The following is an 18,747-nucleotide window of genomic DNA, read 5'->3' as shown; positions in this document are numbered from 1 at the left end:
GTCCCGTGCAGCTGGCATGTGCTCCCACAGAAGGCTTCTCCCTGTGAGCTTGTTCAGACCTGTCAGGAATGAGCACTCATGAAACCGCCATTTCAGGCAGCTTGTAATTGCACACCCAGGTGTTGGCTGCTTTTTGTTTTGATGCTGCAAGTTCTTAAGGTTGATAAACACATGAGGCTCTGATATGTTTTTTATACAAGAAAAAGAAATTAATCCTGCTGGCTGTCTAACGTGGTGAAAATGCTTGAGATCATTGGAACTACAGCCTCCACCTACAGAGCCATACACAGGGTGTCGGGGACGTAACTGGGTTTAGGCTACAGGAGGTTGGTTTTGCGGTAGGCTTTCTCTAAAACCGCTTTCTCTTAAACACAAAGACAATTTTAAAAGTACTTAGAACATTTTACTTAAAAATAAATGGCTAATTGAAGAGTGCCTTACAGATAGTTTTAGTTTGTGCTTTTAGGCTATAGACTGAGTTCAAGTTGTTAAGTCTCATTTAGCTCAAAACACAAAGTGGGATTCCTGCCCTCACAGAAGAGGGTGCTGTCGGGCAAGCGGCCTCCTCGCGGAGGCGCCCACGGTGATGGGTGCTCTGAGGACCGGCCCTCGGTCCTGCTGTCCTCACCGTGGCCATGTGGCTGAGGCTCTCGGCGTGAAGTCAGGAGTCCCGGTCCCTCCAGCCCAGGTGGGTCTGGCGCCTGCAGGACTATTGCTTATGAGTCTGAACACTGTATTTTATATTTTAGTTCCAAAAGCAAAATAGCAAGTTACATCACAAATAAGTGTTTGCCTGTTTCATAGTCATGGCCCATGCTCGTGACTCGGTCGGCCGAAGTGTGGAGTTCAGTTGCAGGATGAGAACAGGAGCATTCAGGGTTAACAATGCTCTCCAGCAGAGCCAGCGGTTCACGTGGACTCAGAACACCACGCTGCTTGCAGGTCCGTCCCAGGAAGGGAGCCTTCAGATCACTCTGCCTCGCCCACTCACTTAGCCGAGACTTGGGGTGAGGCGCAGGCCCGCCAGGCCCGCCACGAGCTGTGCGTGGAGCGAGTAGAGGGGAGACGTGGACCGTCAGCGCGGTATCCCCCCTTTGGTTCTCCGATCACTTTGAGAACCTGGGGAGACGGTGACAGGACACACGGCCCTTGGCCTAGTTTTCAGGGATCCATACACCTGCAGCCCCTCTTCAGACCCAGCCGAGGAGTCTGCTGTCCAGGTCAGGTCCTTTGTTTCATGGAGGAGAAGTTGGTGCGGCCATGTCTTTTGTTTCGTAATTGATGCCGAGAGTAAACATGAAGGAGCTGGGCCTGGAGTCCAGCCCACAGGAATCAGGCCTCAGCCTGCCCGGCTCCGCGCCTGTTGGAGCGCCTCCCACGCACCCTCCCATGCTGGGTGGAGTGAGCCCAGAATGAGTTCTAACACTGATGATTTCAAATTTAAGGTAATTCCTCCTGAAAAAGGGTCAGACAATGCGTTTGACCTCAAGTCTGGATTTGAGTAGCTAATGAATCAGAACTATCGGTCTGACTAGCAGTTCCGCTCAGACACGGAGGAGGGAGCGGTGGGCAGAGCTGCTGACCGCCTGCCGAGTGCAGGGCCTGGGTGCTCAGGTCACCCAGCCACTTGGTTCTAACCCGGCTGTCCACCTCCGGGACAGTAGGGCTGAGCTCATGCTGCTCTGGCCGCAGTATCTTTCTCCCTCCTGCTGCGTGTGTGTGTGTGTGTGTGTGTGTGTGTGTGTTGTAATGATGTTGTGATGTGTTAATCATCTCATACGCCCACACTCAGTGGAGTTCGCCCTGGAATGTTGGCCGCCTGGCTTCCTTCCCTGTGAGTCTTGCTGTGCGGGAGGGGAGAGGCCTGAACTTTGAAGTCTTCCCAGAGGTGCAGGAGCAGGGTTAGCAGGACACTTGGGAGCAGCCCCGTCCTCGGAGCGTTTCCCATCGGACACAAGGCAGTTCGCATAGGTGGGTCTCCTGCCCGGCCGGGGGCGTGAGGCACAGCACCGAGCGGTCATGGGCCTCTCGTCGTTCTGCTGGGGAACCTTTTCTTGGTAACGTACTGCCGTCCTTTCTACCTTGGAGCTTCACCTTCTCCCTCTGGCCTTTCTCCCCCGCTGCCTCCTCGTCCTCCCTCCTCTCACATTCTCTGCTTCTCAGACCCCTTCCTTCCCCTTTAAAGGAAGGAAAAGCAGTTCAGCATGCATGGTGTGCTCAGTGCCACGATCACACACGTAGGAGTCGTCTATTTCGTTGTAGTTGCTTTTCTTAAGGATGGGGACCTAGGTGTTTGCACTGCCTGCTAACGTTCTGGGTTCTGTGCTCTGTCGTCTGCGGTGGGCAGGGCAGCCACACGGCAGTGCCCGCGCCTGCCCGGACCCTCACCCCAGGCTTACTCCCGGGGCAGAGCTGTGGCGAGAACCTCGTAACTCCTGGGCCTTTCGATGCGGGGCTGCTTTCCCGGAGACCCTGGTTAACTGAGGAATAATGCTTATGGTTTTAATTTTATAAACCAGTGCACTAAAGACACAGCGAGGTTTTCAGATCCCACTTCAGATACCTTTAGGCAAGTAATTCTTAAAATTATTTAGCCTTGGTCTGTTTTTTGTTTTGTGTTCTCAGTTTTAGTGACGGGTTTCTCTTCCCGGGTTTGGAAGTCAGGGTGTGTCGTGCCAGAAAGCACTGTCCTGTGGTGCGGCTTGTCCCCCAGCTGCGCCATTGTCCTGTGCTGCTGCGCCCGACGGCTCAGCCTGCAGTGTGCAAGCCTGCAGCTTAGTGCGGCCTGGCCCGTGGACATGGAAATGAGCCACATGGTCACTGGCAGTTTCTATTACCATCTTAAAAAAAAAGAAACGGTGAAATTCATTTTATAATGTTTTATGGTACGCATTGTGTCCAAAATGTTCCAGTTTCAGCATGGAGTGAATGTGCATTAAGGAGCTGGTTTGGATTCTTTTTCCACACTGAGACTTTGAAATCGGGGCGTATCTTTTACTTGCTGATACACATCCAGGCTGACAGGTGGCCTGGTGGCTCCCACACGGGGCAGCGTCTGATATGATCTCAGCGACGTCTGAAAGCTGCTGCTGGGCGTTCCCGGATCGGTTCGGCTGGTGCTCTCAGCTCACATGGCCCTTTTGTTCGTGGCAGATGATACATTGACATGTAGTGGCAAAATGGTGTAGCTTCTGGCCCTGTTTTCCTTTCTTAATTAGGAGAGGAGTAGGATTACCATAAAATGAAATTTAATTATGTGTATATGTAAGTAGGAACTAATAGAATTACTTCAATAAATTTTCTTTCTTTAAAAGAAATTTTTTTTATTGATTTTAGAGAGGAAGAGAGAGAGAGAGAGAGAGAGAGAAATGTCAATGATGAGAGAGAATCACAGATCGGCTGCCTCCTGCACACCCCACACTGGGGATCGAGCCCACAACCCAGGCCTGTGCCCTGACCGGGAATCGGACCATGACCTTCTGGTTCATAGGTCAACACTCAACCACTGAGCCACGCCAGCCGGGCTAGAATTTCTAACTTTTTAAACTAACTTTTCGCAGTGTTATCAGTGTTGTGCTACCAGCGCACTTAATGAATACAGCAGCTGCTTCCTGACCGACGAATGCACCCCGCACAGTTCTGGGCTTCCTCATAACAAGGGCTTGTGTGCCAAGTAGGGACGGGAGCACCTTCTGGTAAACTCATAGGGCAGGGGCTCTGGGAGCTGCTGGGAGGAGCCTCTGTACAGGCCGTGGAGAGCAGGGCAGGACGAGTTCGGGGACAAAGGAGCGCTTGTCTGACGGGGGAAAGGTGAGTGGGTGGGCAGGTGGCGGCAGGTGAGCCTGGGAATCGGTGATGAGAGCATCTGGCAGACCCATGACATCAGAAAGAAAACATGGACACAGGCATGCGTGGGGACACGAAGCATGGTCTGGATCACGTGTGGTGTTGGGGAGCGTGGCTGCCAGTGGGGGGGGCAGCAGGGCGGTGGTCGCAGCGCGCTGGGAGGGCGTTCCGCAGACCAGCCGCCCCACTGGGAGGAGAGGGGCCATGTTTTGCCAGAACTTTCTGAAATGTCTGTCAGCTGTCTGGGTCACAAGGTCAGTTTTACCTGAATCTTGAACTTGGCTTATTAAGTTCCACATGCATGTAGTGTGACAAGTTACCTGCTCAGAAATGTTACAGGATTTTAGGTTATTGAAATAGGGATCCTGCTCAGTTTAAGGTGATGCATTAAGTTGTCTAAAGCGCAGAGTGGTTATGAAACAATCGAGCCTCATACTTACCCTCAGGTGTAAGGTTCCTGATCTGAGAGAAGTGGCTGCAAGGGAAGGTCATGATCCCGGGCAGCCACGGCTGGCGGTGCTTGGGCGCAAACCTCTTCCTGAGGGAGCTGGTGGGCGAGAGCCAGCTACAGGCAGCACACGCGTATGTGCAGGCCAGCAGTGTATGAGGCTGGTGTTCTCATTTCCTTACACCATGCTCTAGGGTCGCCCCCAAAATGGATACAACACTGAATAATTAATTATAAAGGAAGTGTTTATCCAAATACATTTCATTTTCAGAGTCAGGCTACCACCTGTTTGAGTGTGTATATGTTTGGGGGACGTGCTGTGTTATGCGAAAAGAAAGAGTTCTGTTATTTTAGTTTGTCCAAGTGAATGAGATTTTCTCTTTATTAGTAGTAATCTTATAAAGTATATCAGAAATAGGGAGTGACGGAGAGCTTGCTTATTGTTTTTACCTAAATTACAAGGACAGTATCACATTGCCAAACAGCAGTGCTGTGCGGAGAGCAGGTAAGTGCCCATTCACCTACACACCTGTGCGGTCGCTCCTGCCTGCTCAAAGGCACATTCCAGGGCCCCCGGGGAACCGGGCCGAGCACAGTGCCAGACTCTCTAGGCTGTGTCGTTCCCGCACACATACCTGTGATGAAGTTGGGTTTATTTAGGCACAGGAAGAGATTAACAATCATCACTGGTAGTAAAATAGAGCAATATAGTGTCATGAAAGGCACGTGAATGTGGTCTCTTTCTTACAACCGGTGTGGTGACAGGGGCAGCTGCGAAATGGGAGGTGGGTGGCGTGGAGACCTGGCCGCAGAGATGAGTCCCGTCCCAGGTGGGTGGAGCAGGCAGCTCGAGGTTTCCTTGTGCTGCTCAGAACGGTGCACGTTTAAACCTCTGCATTGTCGAGTTCTGGGGCTTTCCGTGTGGTATTTTGAGTCTGGTTGAATACGGGGCCGGAAACTGCAGGAAGCGAAGCTGCGGGTGGGGGCGCTAGACTGCTTCCGTGTTCTGAAGTTCAGGAAGTATTGCTTTGATGTTGGTCAAATAGGGAGCAGAAGAGAAAAGGGTGCTTCTAGAACCTTTTTAAAAACCCGGCCCCGGGGACTTGCTATGAAGAGGTGCCCTGTGGTATTTGCAGACACAGAGAAGGGGGTGCTGTCAGTGCCCCGACCGGAATTCCCGTTGGACAGCGTGGAGGAAGCACCTCTGAGCCGGGAGCGCCTGAGCCAGGCGCCGTGTCCTCGTCCTTTGGTGCGGGCGGAGCCGGGGCCGAGTGGCCTTTAGTGCGGAGCGGGAGGGAGGAGGCTGTCGTGTAACCGCTGAGCTGGGGCATTAGCGCTAATCACAGATCCCGTGGAAGTACAGAATGTGCTGCCTAAAGTAATGTCATTAGATGATAGATGCAGGCATACCCACGTTAACGCGTGGGAGCAGGAGGGGTGCTTGAGAAGGGATCTCCCGTCGCGTGTCTTAGGCCCCTGGAGGGAGGAAACCCAGTCTTGGCACAGGCGAGGGGAGGCAGCACGTCTGTCTGCTGCTCTTTGCCAAGTGCCTGCGACTGGTGTGCACTTCTTATGGTGAAACTCCACATTTACAAAAAGTACAAGTGTGCCAAGCATCAGAATGAATTGTTTTGTATTTTGCTTTTTGTTTTTAATTTTATGGCAGGGACCACAGGTTGCACTTGGTTATCATGCTGTTGGGAGTGGAGCGTGACTGGGAGGGTGTCTAGTGGCAGCTGGTGTCCGGGACTGGGCAGGTCTGCGGGGGGGTGGAGGCGGGGAGTTGTCAACGCAGACAAACAGGTGTTGGCGGTGAGCAGACGCAAACCCTGGGGTCGGAGCTGCAGAGGGAGCACTTGATGTGAGCTCACAGGAACTTTTATAGACTCAGCCCCCCGCCACTGCACACGCATGACATCGGCAGCACCGCACCCCCACGCTGAATGCTGTGCTCAGGAGACGGTCACACTGCTTTCCAGAGCAGCGTATCCTGGACGTGTGCGGCTCACACAGCAGGGGCTGCGTGCTGGTGCCCCGAGGAGAGCAGGAGGCCCTCCGTCACGCTGGCTGGTCGCGCTCCAAACCGGCACGGCGACCGAACGGGAAACGGGTGTTCTCAATGGAAACCATGTCGTTGGAGCATCGTAGGAAGATGGTTTCAGCGACGTCACTTGTTGGAATCTGTCTTCATGGCTTTCGGTGATGCCGTCCTGTTTGCTGTCATGACAGCCTTTCCTCGGGAAGGGGGTGGCCTGGGAAATGTGCGGGCCGTCCCGTGGGAGCGCTCCCTGTGGCTCCGGGAGTCATTGAGCTGCTTCATCTTGCCGCTGTGCCACCCGAGCAGGACCGCAGTGGTCCCGGAAGCAGCTGTGTGTGTCTGCGTCTCACGCTGGCCCTGTTCCGGGGCAGGCCCTGTTCCGGGCGGTGTTTCCTCACAGCCAGCACCTGCCCTCGACGTGTGTTCTGTACGGCCCTTCCCAGGCCCCCTGCGTGGCCATGAGAAGCTTGTCTTGTTTAAACTTTAAAGGTGTGAGGGACCGGGGTCAGGATGGGAGGCGGTCGCTCTTGTATGAAATGGTCACCGTGCCTGCCCTGAGAGGGGCTTAGCTCCCGTGCCCTGGGGCTGTCCGTACCCAGCCTCTACCTGTGGGTTCAGTCTAGTCAGTCTCCTGCCAGCTGATTTAGTCATAATTGACTGGATTTTTAGGAGTCACTTTTCTTCATTTGGAAACATAAAATAGGCACCTTTCCTATCGGTTTCTTTATCGTTACCAAGTAGAACATTAATTTTATTAATATAGTGTATGGTTCTACTTGTCACGAGGAAGCCAGAACCAGGACTTCGGGAGTAGCTGTGTGCATGCTTTGTGTTTGCTCTGCTTCGCGGGGCATTGCCTTCCTGTTTTCAGTGCAGTGTTTCTTCCCTTGTTTCTGCTCAGGGTGCTGGTCAAGACAAACTTGGAATCTACGTCAAGTCCGTTGTGAAAGGAGGTGCTGCGGATGTGGTTAGTACAACCTTTAAAGATGTGAACGTCCATATGTCATATTTAACAAACGATAAACATGAAACACTGTTGAAAACCGACAAATAGCAAGTGTACTTACCACTGACTTCCCTCCCTCCCTCGGCCTTGGCTGTCCCTCTCAACACGGCGCCTCGGTGCGCACAGGACGGGCGGCTGGCCGCGGGGGACCAGCTCCTGAGCGTGGACGGGCGGAGTCTGGTAGGACTCTCTCAAGAAAGGTATCATCTATGTGTTTGCTTTAAGCTTATTGTTAGCATTTGTAGGGATAGTTCACCTTAAATTTGGGATTGGAAGACGCAAAAGAATGCTAAAAAGTGTGTCCTTCCCTCATCTGTTTAATTGTAAAATTCATATACGTGACACTTCATGTGTGAGCAAAATAGAAATACGTATTTTAGTGTGGAGCAGTTTTTTTGAAGTTTAAGAAAGATTCATGACGCTCCCTAAGACCTCTCTGCTCCTGCCTCCCTCCTGGGAAAGAGGAGGCGGGGTGTGCAGGTCCCTTGCGAAGGGTGGAGGGTCAGGACACTCCCTGCGCAGCAGCCTCCTCCTGACCCCGGGCGCTCTCTCCTTAGGGCAGCAGAGCTCATGACAAGGACAAGCTCCGTGGTGACACTGGAGGTGGCGAAGCAAGGAGCCATCTATCACGGCCTCGCTACCCTGCTCAACCAGCCGTCCCCCATGATGCAGAGGCGTAAGCACCGCCGGGGAGGTGGGGTGTGTCTCCTGTGGACGACGGCCAATAGCAGGCTTGCTGGCAGCTTCCCACAGGCCAAGCGCCTTAGGGGCAGGACCTGTTCTTCCCTCCAGTGTCCCGTTTTAGAGAGAAGGAGACCGGGATGGGCCTTGCGGGAGCCAGGATTCCGACGTGGACCTGGGAGCCACCGTGTAGCTCGTCGGGCTCCATCCCCTCTGAGCCCTGCCACCCTCCCAGGCCCCCGGGAGGCCTGTCAGTGTGAGCGATGGGCGGGGCTCAGCTCTGCGGGCAGATGCAGGCTGTGGTCTCAGAGAGCAGGCAGGCCTCCCTTCAGGAGTGCCTGTGCGTGGGCGGCGACTCCCGTGCTGCGCGCCGACACAGGACACAGTGTTGTCAGGTGTAGAAGAGCTCAGGTGTCTGGATAAGTAATTGGTTGGTGGAGATCATGGTTTTGTAGCTACATCAAGCATCTCAGAATAAAAATGCAAGTTTAGGTCTTTATAAAAGGAGTTGGTTCAAAAATCACAGGAGAAAACAGTTGGCTCACATTGTGCGTTCAGTTCCTGTGAGCTTTACCTGAGTCAGACCTGCCGTGCTCACTGCGTGGCCGCACGCCTGCCGGGCCGGCTCTCTTCGCGGCAGCGTCTGGACCTGCCGTTCCACGGGAACAAAAAGAGTCTGAAACCATGCGCTGGACCAGACCAGACCCCAGGCCTCAGCATGTTTACTCCTCTCATCACATGATCCTGGACATCGTGGGGTCTGCTTTCTCAGTTCACAGTCATTTCACAGAAGCACAGCAGGCAGAGTTAGAAATCAGAGGGGAAGCTGAGAAGTAGGCAATACATCAGGTCACGGTCAAGAAGCTGGCAAACCTGAAAATAAAGACGGAAAGTCTCATCGAAGGGTGTCTGTGACGATGTCCCTCCTGGGTGGTTAGGAGAATTAATGTTTTAAAAAAGGGGGGGAGTGCATTTATTTTTGTTTTTTAAAAGTTACTTTAAAACAGATTTTGTTACTTTAGTTTCATTACTTAAAACAGGCAAGTTTATGAGAAAATAAGCTTAAAAGCGTACCTTTTCTCATTAATGTTAAGTGTTACATTATTTGAAAATCTTGCAGAGGTTCTCTAGAAAGATTTTACCCTTATATAAAAACCATCTTATTTCTTCCGCAAAGACAGGTTTTACTTGTGGAGTTTTGAATATTTGTATATTCATCTTTCTTTTAAAAATAAACGGGTATTGAAAGTGCCCCCTGAGCAGAGGATGCCCTGTGAGCATGTTGTGCTTTCAGTGTCAGATCGCCGAGGCTCAGGAAAACCCCGACCAAAGAGCGAAGGCTTCGAGCTCTACAGCAATTCCGCTCCCAACGGCTCGCCCGAGAGCCCTCCACTGCCGTGGGCAGAGTACAGTGAGCCAAAGAAGCTGCCCGGCGACGACCGGCTGCTTAAGAACAGAGCCGACCACCGCTCCAGCCCCAACGTGGCAAGTAAGAGTCACCGGCCTTCCCGGTCCATGCCGGCCCGCGCCAGGCCCACGCGGGGTCCCATCGGAGGAGGCGGCTCTGCTCGCTTCGCTTTTGAAATGAAATGACCACTAAGTTGGGAACTCCTGGCTCAGGTGCTGCTAGGCAGGCACACTGACAGCGCCTCTCCAGGCGGGGCGAACACCTGTCACGGGGGGTTCACAAGGAAAGAAGCCGCGTCAGACCGCGTGCCGGCCTGGTCTGGGGCAGGAGCCCTCACGGCCTGGGTCAGCTCTGTGCAGGGCGGCCACGGGGCTGCCCCCAGGAGCTCTCGCTAGGCAGCATCTTGTTTATGTGCTCATACCTTTCTGTCCGACTCTCCCCGCAGATCAGCCTCCGAGCCCTGGAGGGAAAGGCGCCTACGCCCCTGGAACGGCAGCGAAGATAACGTCCGTCTCCACGGGAAACCTCTGCGCGGAGGTCAGAGCCCACCCCTCACTCCCCTCGCTCCTGGCCTCCCTCAGAGCCGCCCTGAGCTAGGACTGACCCCCACCAGCGTGCTCTAGCGCCTAGGACTCCTTTCTTACGTTCAGTGTGAATTCATAGGGGTTCCCAGGACTCTCGGCCAGTGTAGGGCCACACCCTTCTCATCTTGAGCAGTTGTCTAGCATATACACTATATCATGTCATTATGGGAGTAAATGTGTCCACGGTGCAGATTGTGCAGCTCACCTCTCGTCCTTGTTCACGTTTTGCAGGAGCAGACGACCCCGCCTCGGCCCGAGGCCTACCCCATCCCCACGCAGACGTACACCAGGGAGTACTTCACCTTCCCTGCCTCCAAGTCCCAGGACCGGGCCGCTCCCCCCCCTCCTCCTCACAGCCAGTGGCCCCCTTACGAGGAGGAGCCGCTCATGCACACGGACGGCAGTCACCCCAGCCTCGCGGTGCAGGTTAGCAGGGAGGGGTTCACACCGGCTCCCCTCGTCGACCCCACACGGACCCACTCCTAGCACAGGCCACACTGTCCACATTGTAAAGACACCACTGAGACCTGGGGCCTTTCTGTCCAGCAGCCCTGCCAGCGGCATCTGTTTCCTCCTGGCCATGTGGCTGGTGGAGGAAAGGGGACGGGCGGGGTAGGAGGCGGAGCCCGCAAGGGATTCTTTGTTCTCTTGCTGTTGGGTTCATGGAGGCCGTCACGTGGTGTGGTCTCCCGTTGGCCGGGCTGGTGTGGCATCTAGGAGTGAGGGGTGAGACTGCGGGGCAGGCGGGGCTTGGTTGACGTGGGAAGCTGCCCGAGCACTGGGATGCCCAGGCCACCGTGGCCCCTGCCGGGAAGCTGAGACCGAGTCAGTGCAGGGGTCGTGCTCCTGGAGAGCCAGTCCCCCAGGCTCCAGCTGTCTCCGTCGGAGTGACCAGACCCGCCCCCCCCCCCGGGGTGTGACGGCCGCCTGAACCGAGGCTGCTCCGGGGGAGGCCAGAGCCTGGAGTGGAGCGGGGACTGCTGGTGTCGGGGTGCAGGAGCCCGAAGCGAGGGGCGGGCAAAGGCAGCTGGAGCCACAGGGGAGGTCGCAGGCGACAAGTGCAGGAGCTCGGGTTCTGTCCAGGTTAGTAGGGAACGGGCGGTCAGTCTCGTGGTTCAGTGAGGGAACGTGCTCAGATGTGGTTTTCTTTTTAGAAAGACAGTTGTATTGGGAGATGACTGGGAGGAGAAGTGAAGTGTACGCTTCAAAACAGGTGCGGTCCAGGCGAGCGTTTCCAACAGGCGAGCCACAAGAGTTTGCAAAACGTGCAGTGCCTGGCTATTTGGTCAGGGCCTGACCACCTTCCAGCAGCCAACATATAGCCTTCCTGTGTGAAGGAGTCAGAATCACAGGTATTTCCTGTCAGGTTGGCAGAAAATGTGTTTTGATGTGCCACCGCGTGTCAGCGATTCATTCGTGGGCCGTGAGGTGAGGAAGGTTGGAGACGCTGCCTGGCTCTGTGACACCGTGTGTCTCGGGCAGTGGATGCGGTGTCTGTCTTGGGTCCGTGGTCAGGGTTACTGAGAGCTGAGATGGGCTCTGAGCTGAGCCGAGGACGAGGAGGCGGAGGGAGGGTTTGTCACAGGCGATGGTGTGAGGAAGGTGAGGAGGCCCGTTTCTGAGGGCAGAGCGTGGTCCCAGCACAGGTCACGCTGTTCACAAGCTTCGTCACGTCCCCGGGTCCATCCACCTTTCTCCCAGGCGGGCGGTGCCCCCAGCAGCCTGTCCCCCCCCACTCCCCCGCCCCTCAGTCTGGGCCCAGGGAGTGGCTGGGACGAGGCCTCTCCAAGGTTCTCTCGAACTAGAAGTAGTTCTAGACCCTGTTTCCTCGAGCCTCTTGTCAGCCCGTGGGGAGACCTGCGTGGGGTGCGTGAGGCGGCCCCCACATTTCCGTGGTGCAGGCGGGCGTGGCGGAGCCTCACGTGTACAGCTGCCGTGTGCTCACACGTGGGCAATAATTCAGAGAGGAGGTCAGGAGACGGGAGGGCAGGTCTCCCCGTACTTCTTAGTGGGTAAGGAAGGGACTGAGAGTCACGGTGGGCCTTCGGGGAGGAAGGGGAGGGGGAGGCGCACGGGGCTGAGGGCGTGACAGCAAAGCAGTGACTTGGAGCCACGAGATGCGGCACAGAGAGGCCACGGGGGGTGAGGCAGCCCCCACGGTGTCGCTCAGAGGTGCCCGCCCTGGCGTGGCCTGCAGGCCCACGTATCAAGAAACTGTTTCTGAGCTGGTGTCAATGTTCCATTTTTCTGTCAGGCTTTTATTTCAAGTGACATCTTATTTTTCTGCTTTTTTAAGAGATAGTTCTTATTTTGTTGGGTTGTTTTTTAAGGAAAGGAAACATTTATTTCCCAGGTTTGCAACTTCAATTTCTCCTCACTGACAAGGCGGGAGGCATTTCACTGGTTAAGCTGCTTCAGGCATGACCTCAGACCGGCCTCCGCCCTGCGGTGGGCGCCCGGCAGGTGTGAGCTCTGCAGACCCCCAGGGGCTGTGCTGTCCGGGGGCGTCCCCGCCTCCCTCGCTCCTGCGTTCGCCGCCAGGGCTGCTGGTCGGGTCAGTGCTGGGACTCGGAAGCCATGCGAGGCCACATGTGGGACCTGACCCTCCCAGGAGCAGTGAGTTTTACTGCAGAGGAGGAATGTCTGTTGCTGTTCCCGTAATCAAGCTAAACACCTTCGTCCAGCAGCCAGGTCCCTGGCTGACACCCAGGAGGGGGTGTGCTGGGGGCCGGGGGGAGGGCGGCCACCATACTGAGGTGCCTAGTGTCTGTGCCTCACTTTTTCGCCAGCGATGCAGTGCCCCTGTGGCGGCCGCTGGCACGGGCAGGCTCAGCCGCGCCCTGCACTCTCACTGGTCCAGTAGCATCTCCCTGAGACAGAAAGTTGATGAATGTCTAGTAATTTCTTCTGAGAAATGGCTGGAACCTGACAGTTTTCATTTCTCTTTTTCCAGCGTGTGGCCCGTTCCCAAGAGGAACTTAGGGAAGATAAAGCTTATCACCTGGAGCACCACCGAGTGGAGGCGGTGATGGACCGCAAGTCTGACAGCGACCTGTGGATAAACCAGAGCTCCTCGGTGGGCTCCAGCGCGTCCAGCCAGGAGCACCTGGACCACGCGTCCAAGCCGGGCACGCCTGCATCCACCCTGACCAAAAGTGGCCCTGGGCGCTGGAAGCCCCCTGCCACTGGGCAGCCCGCGCCAGCAGCTGTCCCCCAGCCTGGCCGCACGGACCTGCCCCCACCGCCACCTCCGCCTCCCATGCACTATGCCAGCGAATTTGACGGGATCCCGATGGATTTGCCTCTCCCCCCGCCCCCTGCCAGCCAGCCGGGACCTCAGTCTGCGCAGGCGGCGGCGGCGGTGGCAGCAGCAGAGCGAAAGAAGAGGGAGGAGCACCAGCGCTGGTACGAGAAGGAGAAGGCACGGCTGGAGGAGGAGCGGGAGCGGAAGCGCCGGGAGCAGGAGCGGAAGCTGGGCCAGATGCGCCCGCAGCCGCCGAACCCGGCCCCCTTTTCTCCGGTGACTGTGCAGCCGCTGAAGCCGGAGAAGCCGGCCACGCTGCAGAGGCCCCCGGAGACGGTCATTCGGGAGCTGCAGCCCCAGCAGCAGCCCCGCACCATCGAGCGCAGGGACTTGCAGTACATCACCGTCAGCAAGGAGGAGCTGTCCTCCGGGGACAGCCTGTCCCCCGACCCCTGGAAGCGCGACGCCAAGGAGAAGCTGGAGAAGCAGCAGCAGCTGCACATCGTGGACATGCTGAGCCGGGAGATCCAGGAGCTGCAGGGCAAGGCCGAGCGCAGTGCCGAGGAGAGCGACCGCCTGCGCCGGCTCCTGCTCGAGTGGCAGTTCCAGAAGCGGCTGCAGGAGTCCCAGGAGAAGGACGAGGACGACGAGGAGGAGGAGGAGGACGTGGACACCATGCTGCTCACGCAGCGGCTGGAGGCCGAGCGCAGAGCCCGGGTAAAGGGGCGCGGCGGGGTGGGGCGGCGGGAGGACGCTAGCGAGGCCCCTAGCGATGGACCAGTGCTCAGGCATGTCCTCCTAATAGAACAGAACCAACCCAGGGGGACTGCAGTTAACAAGCAGACTTGTCCTTCTCCAGCACTTCAGTGAAGAGTCAGGGAGCAGCAGTCACTTGACGAGGGCTTGGCCGGCCTTATTCCCAGACAGGAGTGAGCGGCTGGGCTTCGTGGGCCCGCAGACCTGCCTCGCTGCTCGGCTCTGTGGGCGCGTGGCTGAGAGCCCCCGACCTGGGCGCAGGTGGGCAGCACGGGGCGGGCAGCAGGACACACGGCGCCCCTGGGCGAGGTTTCGCTCCCTCACCGGCCGCAGGCTCCTCGTGGGTCACAGCTTGAAGCAGGCGTTCACAGGGAGCTGATGGCAGTGGCAGTGAACAGGCACCGAGAGCTGGGCTCCATTCGTTCCTCCAGGCACACACATCACTTGTGGCTCTTGCATCACAGAGAAGGGAAGCGGAGCATGTCAGTCACAGGGGCTAGATCGCTCACTGCCACCCTGAAGTTTTTTGTTAGCCGCTCGCGGGAACCCCCACCAGAGGCCTCGGTCGGGGTCGGTTGGCAGAGGCCAGTGACCCTCTCAGGCTGTGGGGCTGAGTGGTTTTCCTCCCGACACGGCCTGTTCTGAGGACACAGCGAGAGCCTGTCCTTTCTGTCTTTTGGATTTTGTTTCTAATTCCAGCTTTTGTTTGGTGCTGTCCACACTAGATGGTCTGAAGCCGTGGCTTCGTGAGACGGCCACTCCCACCCCGGCCACGTCAGCGGGGAGCGGACTAGCCCCCTCACCCACACTGACAGTATGCAGGTCCCCGCCAGATGCGCAGACAGCTTTGCCCAGAGTCCAGGTGGAGTCCTTCTGACGACCCTGACGTTTCCGAAATGAAGGCCTAGACGTCACCTAGCACACCGTTCTATTGGCATTTTCCAGCTCATCAGTATAAACCTCCCTCCGAATGACTCTGCCGTCGGTGCTATCCGATAGGCACTGGTGACGGTTCGCATGGGACCCTGGCCTCCATGTGCCTGCCTGGGGCGTTTCCCTCGGGCGGCCACTGTCCCTAGTGGACACACGGCAGGCAGGTCAATAATGACACATTTCTGTAAAGATGGACTTTTTATTGAAGGCCGGTCAGTTTTGAGCCTCTGTGAATTGTAGTATGGGAACATTTCTCATGCTTTAGTTAGAGGCGTCTGCATATTCACTACTGATTTTATATTGAGATTAAGACCTTAGTCTCCAAATAAGAGAGCTGAGGGAAAGTCCACCGTTTCAGTTACCGTGTATCTTAATCATGAATCGCAGTGTTTAATTTCTGAAAACCAGAGCTCAGCCCGCAGCCCCTCGCTTCCCACGGGCCCTCGGGAGCAGGGAGCAGGAGAGCGAGGCTTGCTGGTGGTGGGACCGCTGAACCTAACTTGCACCCTCCTCTCTTTTTCCCTCTGTCACCTGCAGCAGACTGCTGTGCCAGCAATCTCTGTTCTAGATTTGGTATGTGCTCGTTCCTCTCCCTCGGTCCTCTCCTGTCCTGACTCCCTTTTCCTTTAGTGGCGTTTGTGTTCCCAGTAGCTGCGGTCCTGGGGCCTGGACCAGCCTGTAGTCGTGACTTAGAGCATGCCTCTGACTGTCCTGACATTTAGTTTTTCTTTGCTTTTCTCCTTTCATTTCATGTAACTGTTTATGGTTTCGACCTTTTCTCAGTTTTAGTCATCAATTGATTTTGTGTATTATTAGTCACAAATACATGAGTAATTGGGAAACGTTTGCAAAGAGGAATCCATTTCATTCTTGTTCCATTAGAAATGGGTTTCGGATGTTGAACTACTAGAAACGCAGTTGAGTGGTGGGGCGTCGCCCGTGAGGACGTCGCTCTCAGATGTGACGGCCGGTTGCTGCAGTGAGAGACCCAGTGAGCATGCGTGGGCAGGTCCCCCTTCCTCACGGCCGCCCGTGCGCTGGGCAGGATGGGCAGGCCCAGTGTTTTGGAGACGCACCCAACACACAGTCAACATTCTCACCAGGTTTTCTGGGTCCTGTTGTGCTCTTTCTGCCCCACAAAGACTCCTGCTCGTAAACTCGGCTGCTAGGGACCGTGCCTTGATGACACGTTCACGTGGCTGACGGGCTCTCCGTGGCCAGTCCCAGCTTCGTCCTGTTGCCAGGTGAATGGTGCCCTCGCTGACACCCCTTCCCCGTTCAGAGACATCAGGGCTCTGCCGGTTCCTCTGGGATGACCCAACGAGACCCTCTCTCCCGGGCTGTCCTGTCGGGTCTTCGTGCGGCTGTGGGAACGGGCACCTCAAGCATCAGGCACGCGAGGGGTGACTTAAATACAAAGGCTTCAAGCAGGAGCGGGCAGGGAGCCGCCTCGAGAGCTGCCCCTTCAGAGGGATGAGGTTTCAGAGGGATGAGGTGGAGGGACCTGGGAGTGGGAACTGGCCCAGAGCTCAGAGCCGAAGGGCGGAAGGCAGGCAGGCACCTCCCCCAGGAGTTAGGACAGTGTTCATGTCATGCCCACCGTGTGTGTGGAACATGAAACAGTTGCCCGGAAAAACCTGAAAGGGCCATGAGCTGCCCCACTTGCCCGGGTCCTGCTTCGTCTCTGCCTCTGAGAGCTGCAGCAGCAACGCTACCGGCCGCGCAGCCCCTGGTAACAGACTGCTTTTCGTAGGTGTCGGAGGCCCGGCCTGTGGAGGGCGACTCCCCCTCCCGTGCCCGTGGACCGGAGAGTGGCTGTGTCCTCCCCCTCCGCCCGGCGGTGGCTGCGGGCGGGCTGCCCGGGTTAGGCGGGTGCCAGAGGCGCGCAGGAACGTCAGAGGCGAGCGCTCTGGTGGTGATCCACCGCAACGAGGCCCCAGAGGACAGAGGTTTCTTAGGGACAATGTGCTCGTTAACAGACTGTCTTTTAAGTAAAAATGTCAGAAAGTGGAGTATAAATTAAAGGTAGACGTTAATGTGTTTTGGGTATAGAATCATAAATGCACGGATCTCACCTCCACACACTTTCTTTGACCTGGAAGTACTGAGACGTGGGCGGCCAGCAGCGCGGCCTGGGGTCAGGCTGCAGAGCTCCTGGCTGAGGTCCTTTCGGTCGGGGTGGTCGTGAGTCACGCCATAGCGATGACGGTGTAGCCGTTAGATGTGTTCCTCCAGATGGGACTTGCTGCCAGTGGCTCTGATCCCAGGGACTTGTCCTTCCCAAGCTCGGACTTCAAGTACATTGAGGGATGATGCGGTTTTTCTCTATCACGAGGGCGTTTTGTTTTGGGGGACAGTTGTAAAGCTGCCTGTCTTTGAGGAAAAAAGCAGCCTGGGGTTTGAACACAAACACTGTGTAAAGCCTCGTAGCAGACTGGGGGGCTGGGGGTGCTCATTGTGGCAACATCCCGCCTTCCTCTACAGTAGCGCCCGGGAGCCACAGGCGCTCCTTCCCGCAGGTGGAGAAGAGGGAGGGTTCTTAGGAGAAAATGTCTGTTTCTAGGTTGGAGGGAGCATTCGTACTGTTGTTTCGAGGATTGTAATCCTTCTGACGGGAACATCACACTCCTCTCCCAAGCCCCGACTGGCTGCCTCGATGTGCACGGTGAACTTGCTCAGAATTGGTTTTCAGTGAGGCCCAGAACGTGCAACATGAAATTGGTCTGTGCTTTACTGGTGATTGGGTAACAGAAGTACCTGCGTTGCACTGATGCAATTTTACATTCTTCCATCCATTACTTTTCTGTAGAATATTCAGTATCGGCTGCGTCTTTATTTTTTTGTCTGGGTGCTTTTTGTCATCATTTGTGCTGGTCACTCTGAACGTCGGCTGCCGGGTGACGTCAGGCCGTGTGCCCCCGGAGCAGGCCCCTGCCTCTTCCTCGTGGCCCCTTCATTCTTTCCCCGTAGCTCCTATTCCTCCTGCAGTGCTCCCCGAGCACCGCACCCTGACACCCCGGGCTTACCCCTGGACTGCACGGATGAGGAAGTAGAGGGCTCTGTGGTGGGTGGAACCTTAATCTCTTTCTAAGATGGTCATTGTGTGTGACAGGAAGCAGCCCGGGGGCCGAGCCTGTCGCTTTCCCACCAGGACACAGTGTGCTTCCCACAGAATCGACCAGAGCCAGGGCTAGGTTTTGTTTAAGAACAATGCACTCGCAGAGGAAGGGAGCCCTTGATAGAGTAACTAACTCCACAGCTGCGCACACACCTGAGGGCGTGTGTGAGGGTCCCGCAGGGGTTGGACTGAGGGAGGTGGCCTCGGGCTCAGCTAGCTGCTGTGAGGGGCACAAGCTGTTGGGGGAGGAAGGGGAAGGGGGGTGCCGTGGGCGCTGCCAGCCGGGTCCCCTGGAGAGAGAGACAGGGATGAAGAGAAGGCGTTCAGTGGCCTCGGGCTCAGCTCGCTGCAGTGCCTGAGGGGAGGGGACCCTTGCGCGGTGCCTTCCTGGCAAATGAGCGTTTCCTTCGGTTCCTGTAGAGAAGGTGTGTCAGCTGCAGTGAGTCGCAGAGAAATGCGACCAGGAGGGTAAAGGAGCTGAAACCCAACAGAAGTCTGTCCTGGGCCCTGAGGTGCCCTCAGGAGTGGAATGACTGGAATGTGCGTGGAGAGACTAGGTGGCGACAGGGATGGGGGTGAGACAGAACCTGGCAGGTGGTTTCCTGGAAATGGGATGCCTGGTCTGCAGCTGGTGGGTGTTCCCTCGTGGGCATCCAGGCAGCACAGAGCGAGGTGGCGGATGCAG

At 56.3% G+C, this 18,747-nt stretch overlaps 1 protein-coding gene across 1 annotated transcript in view; it reads left to right on the top strand.

The window, feature by feature from the left end:
• The window catches only part of MLLT4 (myeloid/lymphoid or mixed-lineage leukemia; translocated to, 4), a 69,988-nt gene that overhangs the window by 43,410 nt on the left and 7,831 nt on the right, over positions 1-18,747 (top strand). Inside the window, exons 22-28 of the mRNA XM_015558376.1 lie at positions 7,234-7,299; positions 7,465-7,538; positions 7,896-8,014; positions 9,314-9,508; positions 9,873-9,964; positions 10,243-10,437; positions 12,965-13,972. Of these exons, the coding sequence (XP_015413862.1) occupies positions 7,234-7,299; positions 7,465-7,538; positions 7,896-8,014; positions 9,314-9,508; positions 9,873-9,964; positions 10,243-10,437; positions 12,965-13,972 (1,749 nt within the window). The remainder of the gene's footprint in view (positions 1-7,233; positions 7,300-7,464; positions 7,539-7,895; positions 8,015-9,313; positions 9,509-9,872; positions 9,965-10,242; positions 10,438-12,964; positions 13,973-18,747) is intronic.

The sequence above is a fragment of the Myotis davidii genome, unplaced genomic scaffold (genome assembly GCF_000327345.1).
Source record: "Myotis davidii unplaced genomic scaffold, ASM32734v1 scaffold592, whole genome shotgun sequence".
NCBI classification, from domain to species: Eukaryota; Metazoa; Chordata; class Mammalia; order Chiroptera; family Vespertilionidae; genus Myotis; species Myotis davidii.
This window is presented reverse-complemented; position numbering and strand designations above follow the sequence as displayed.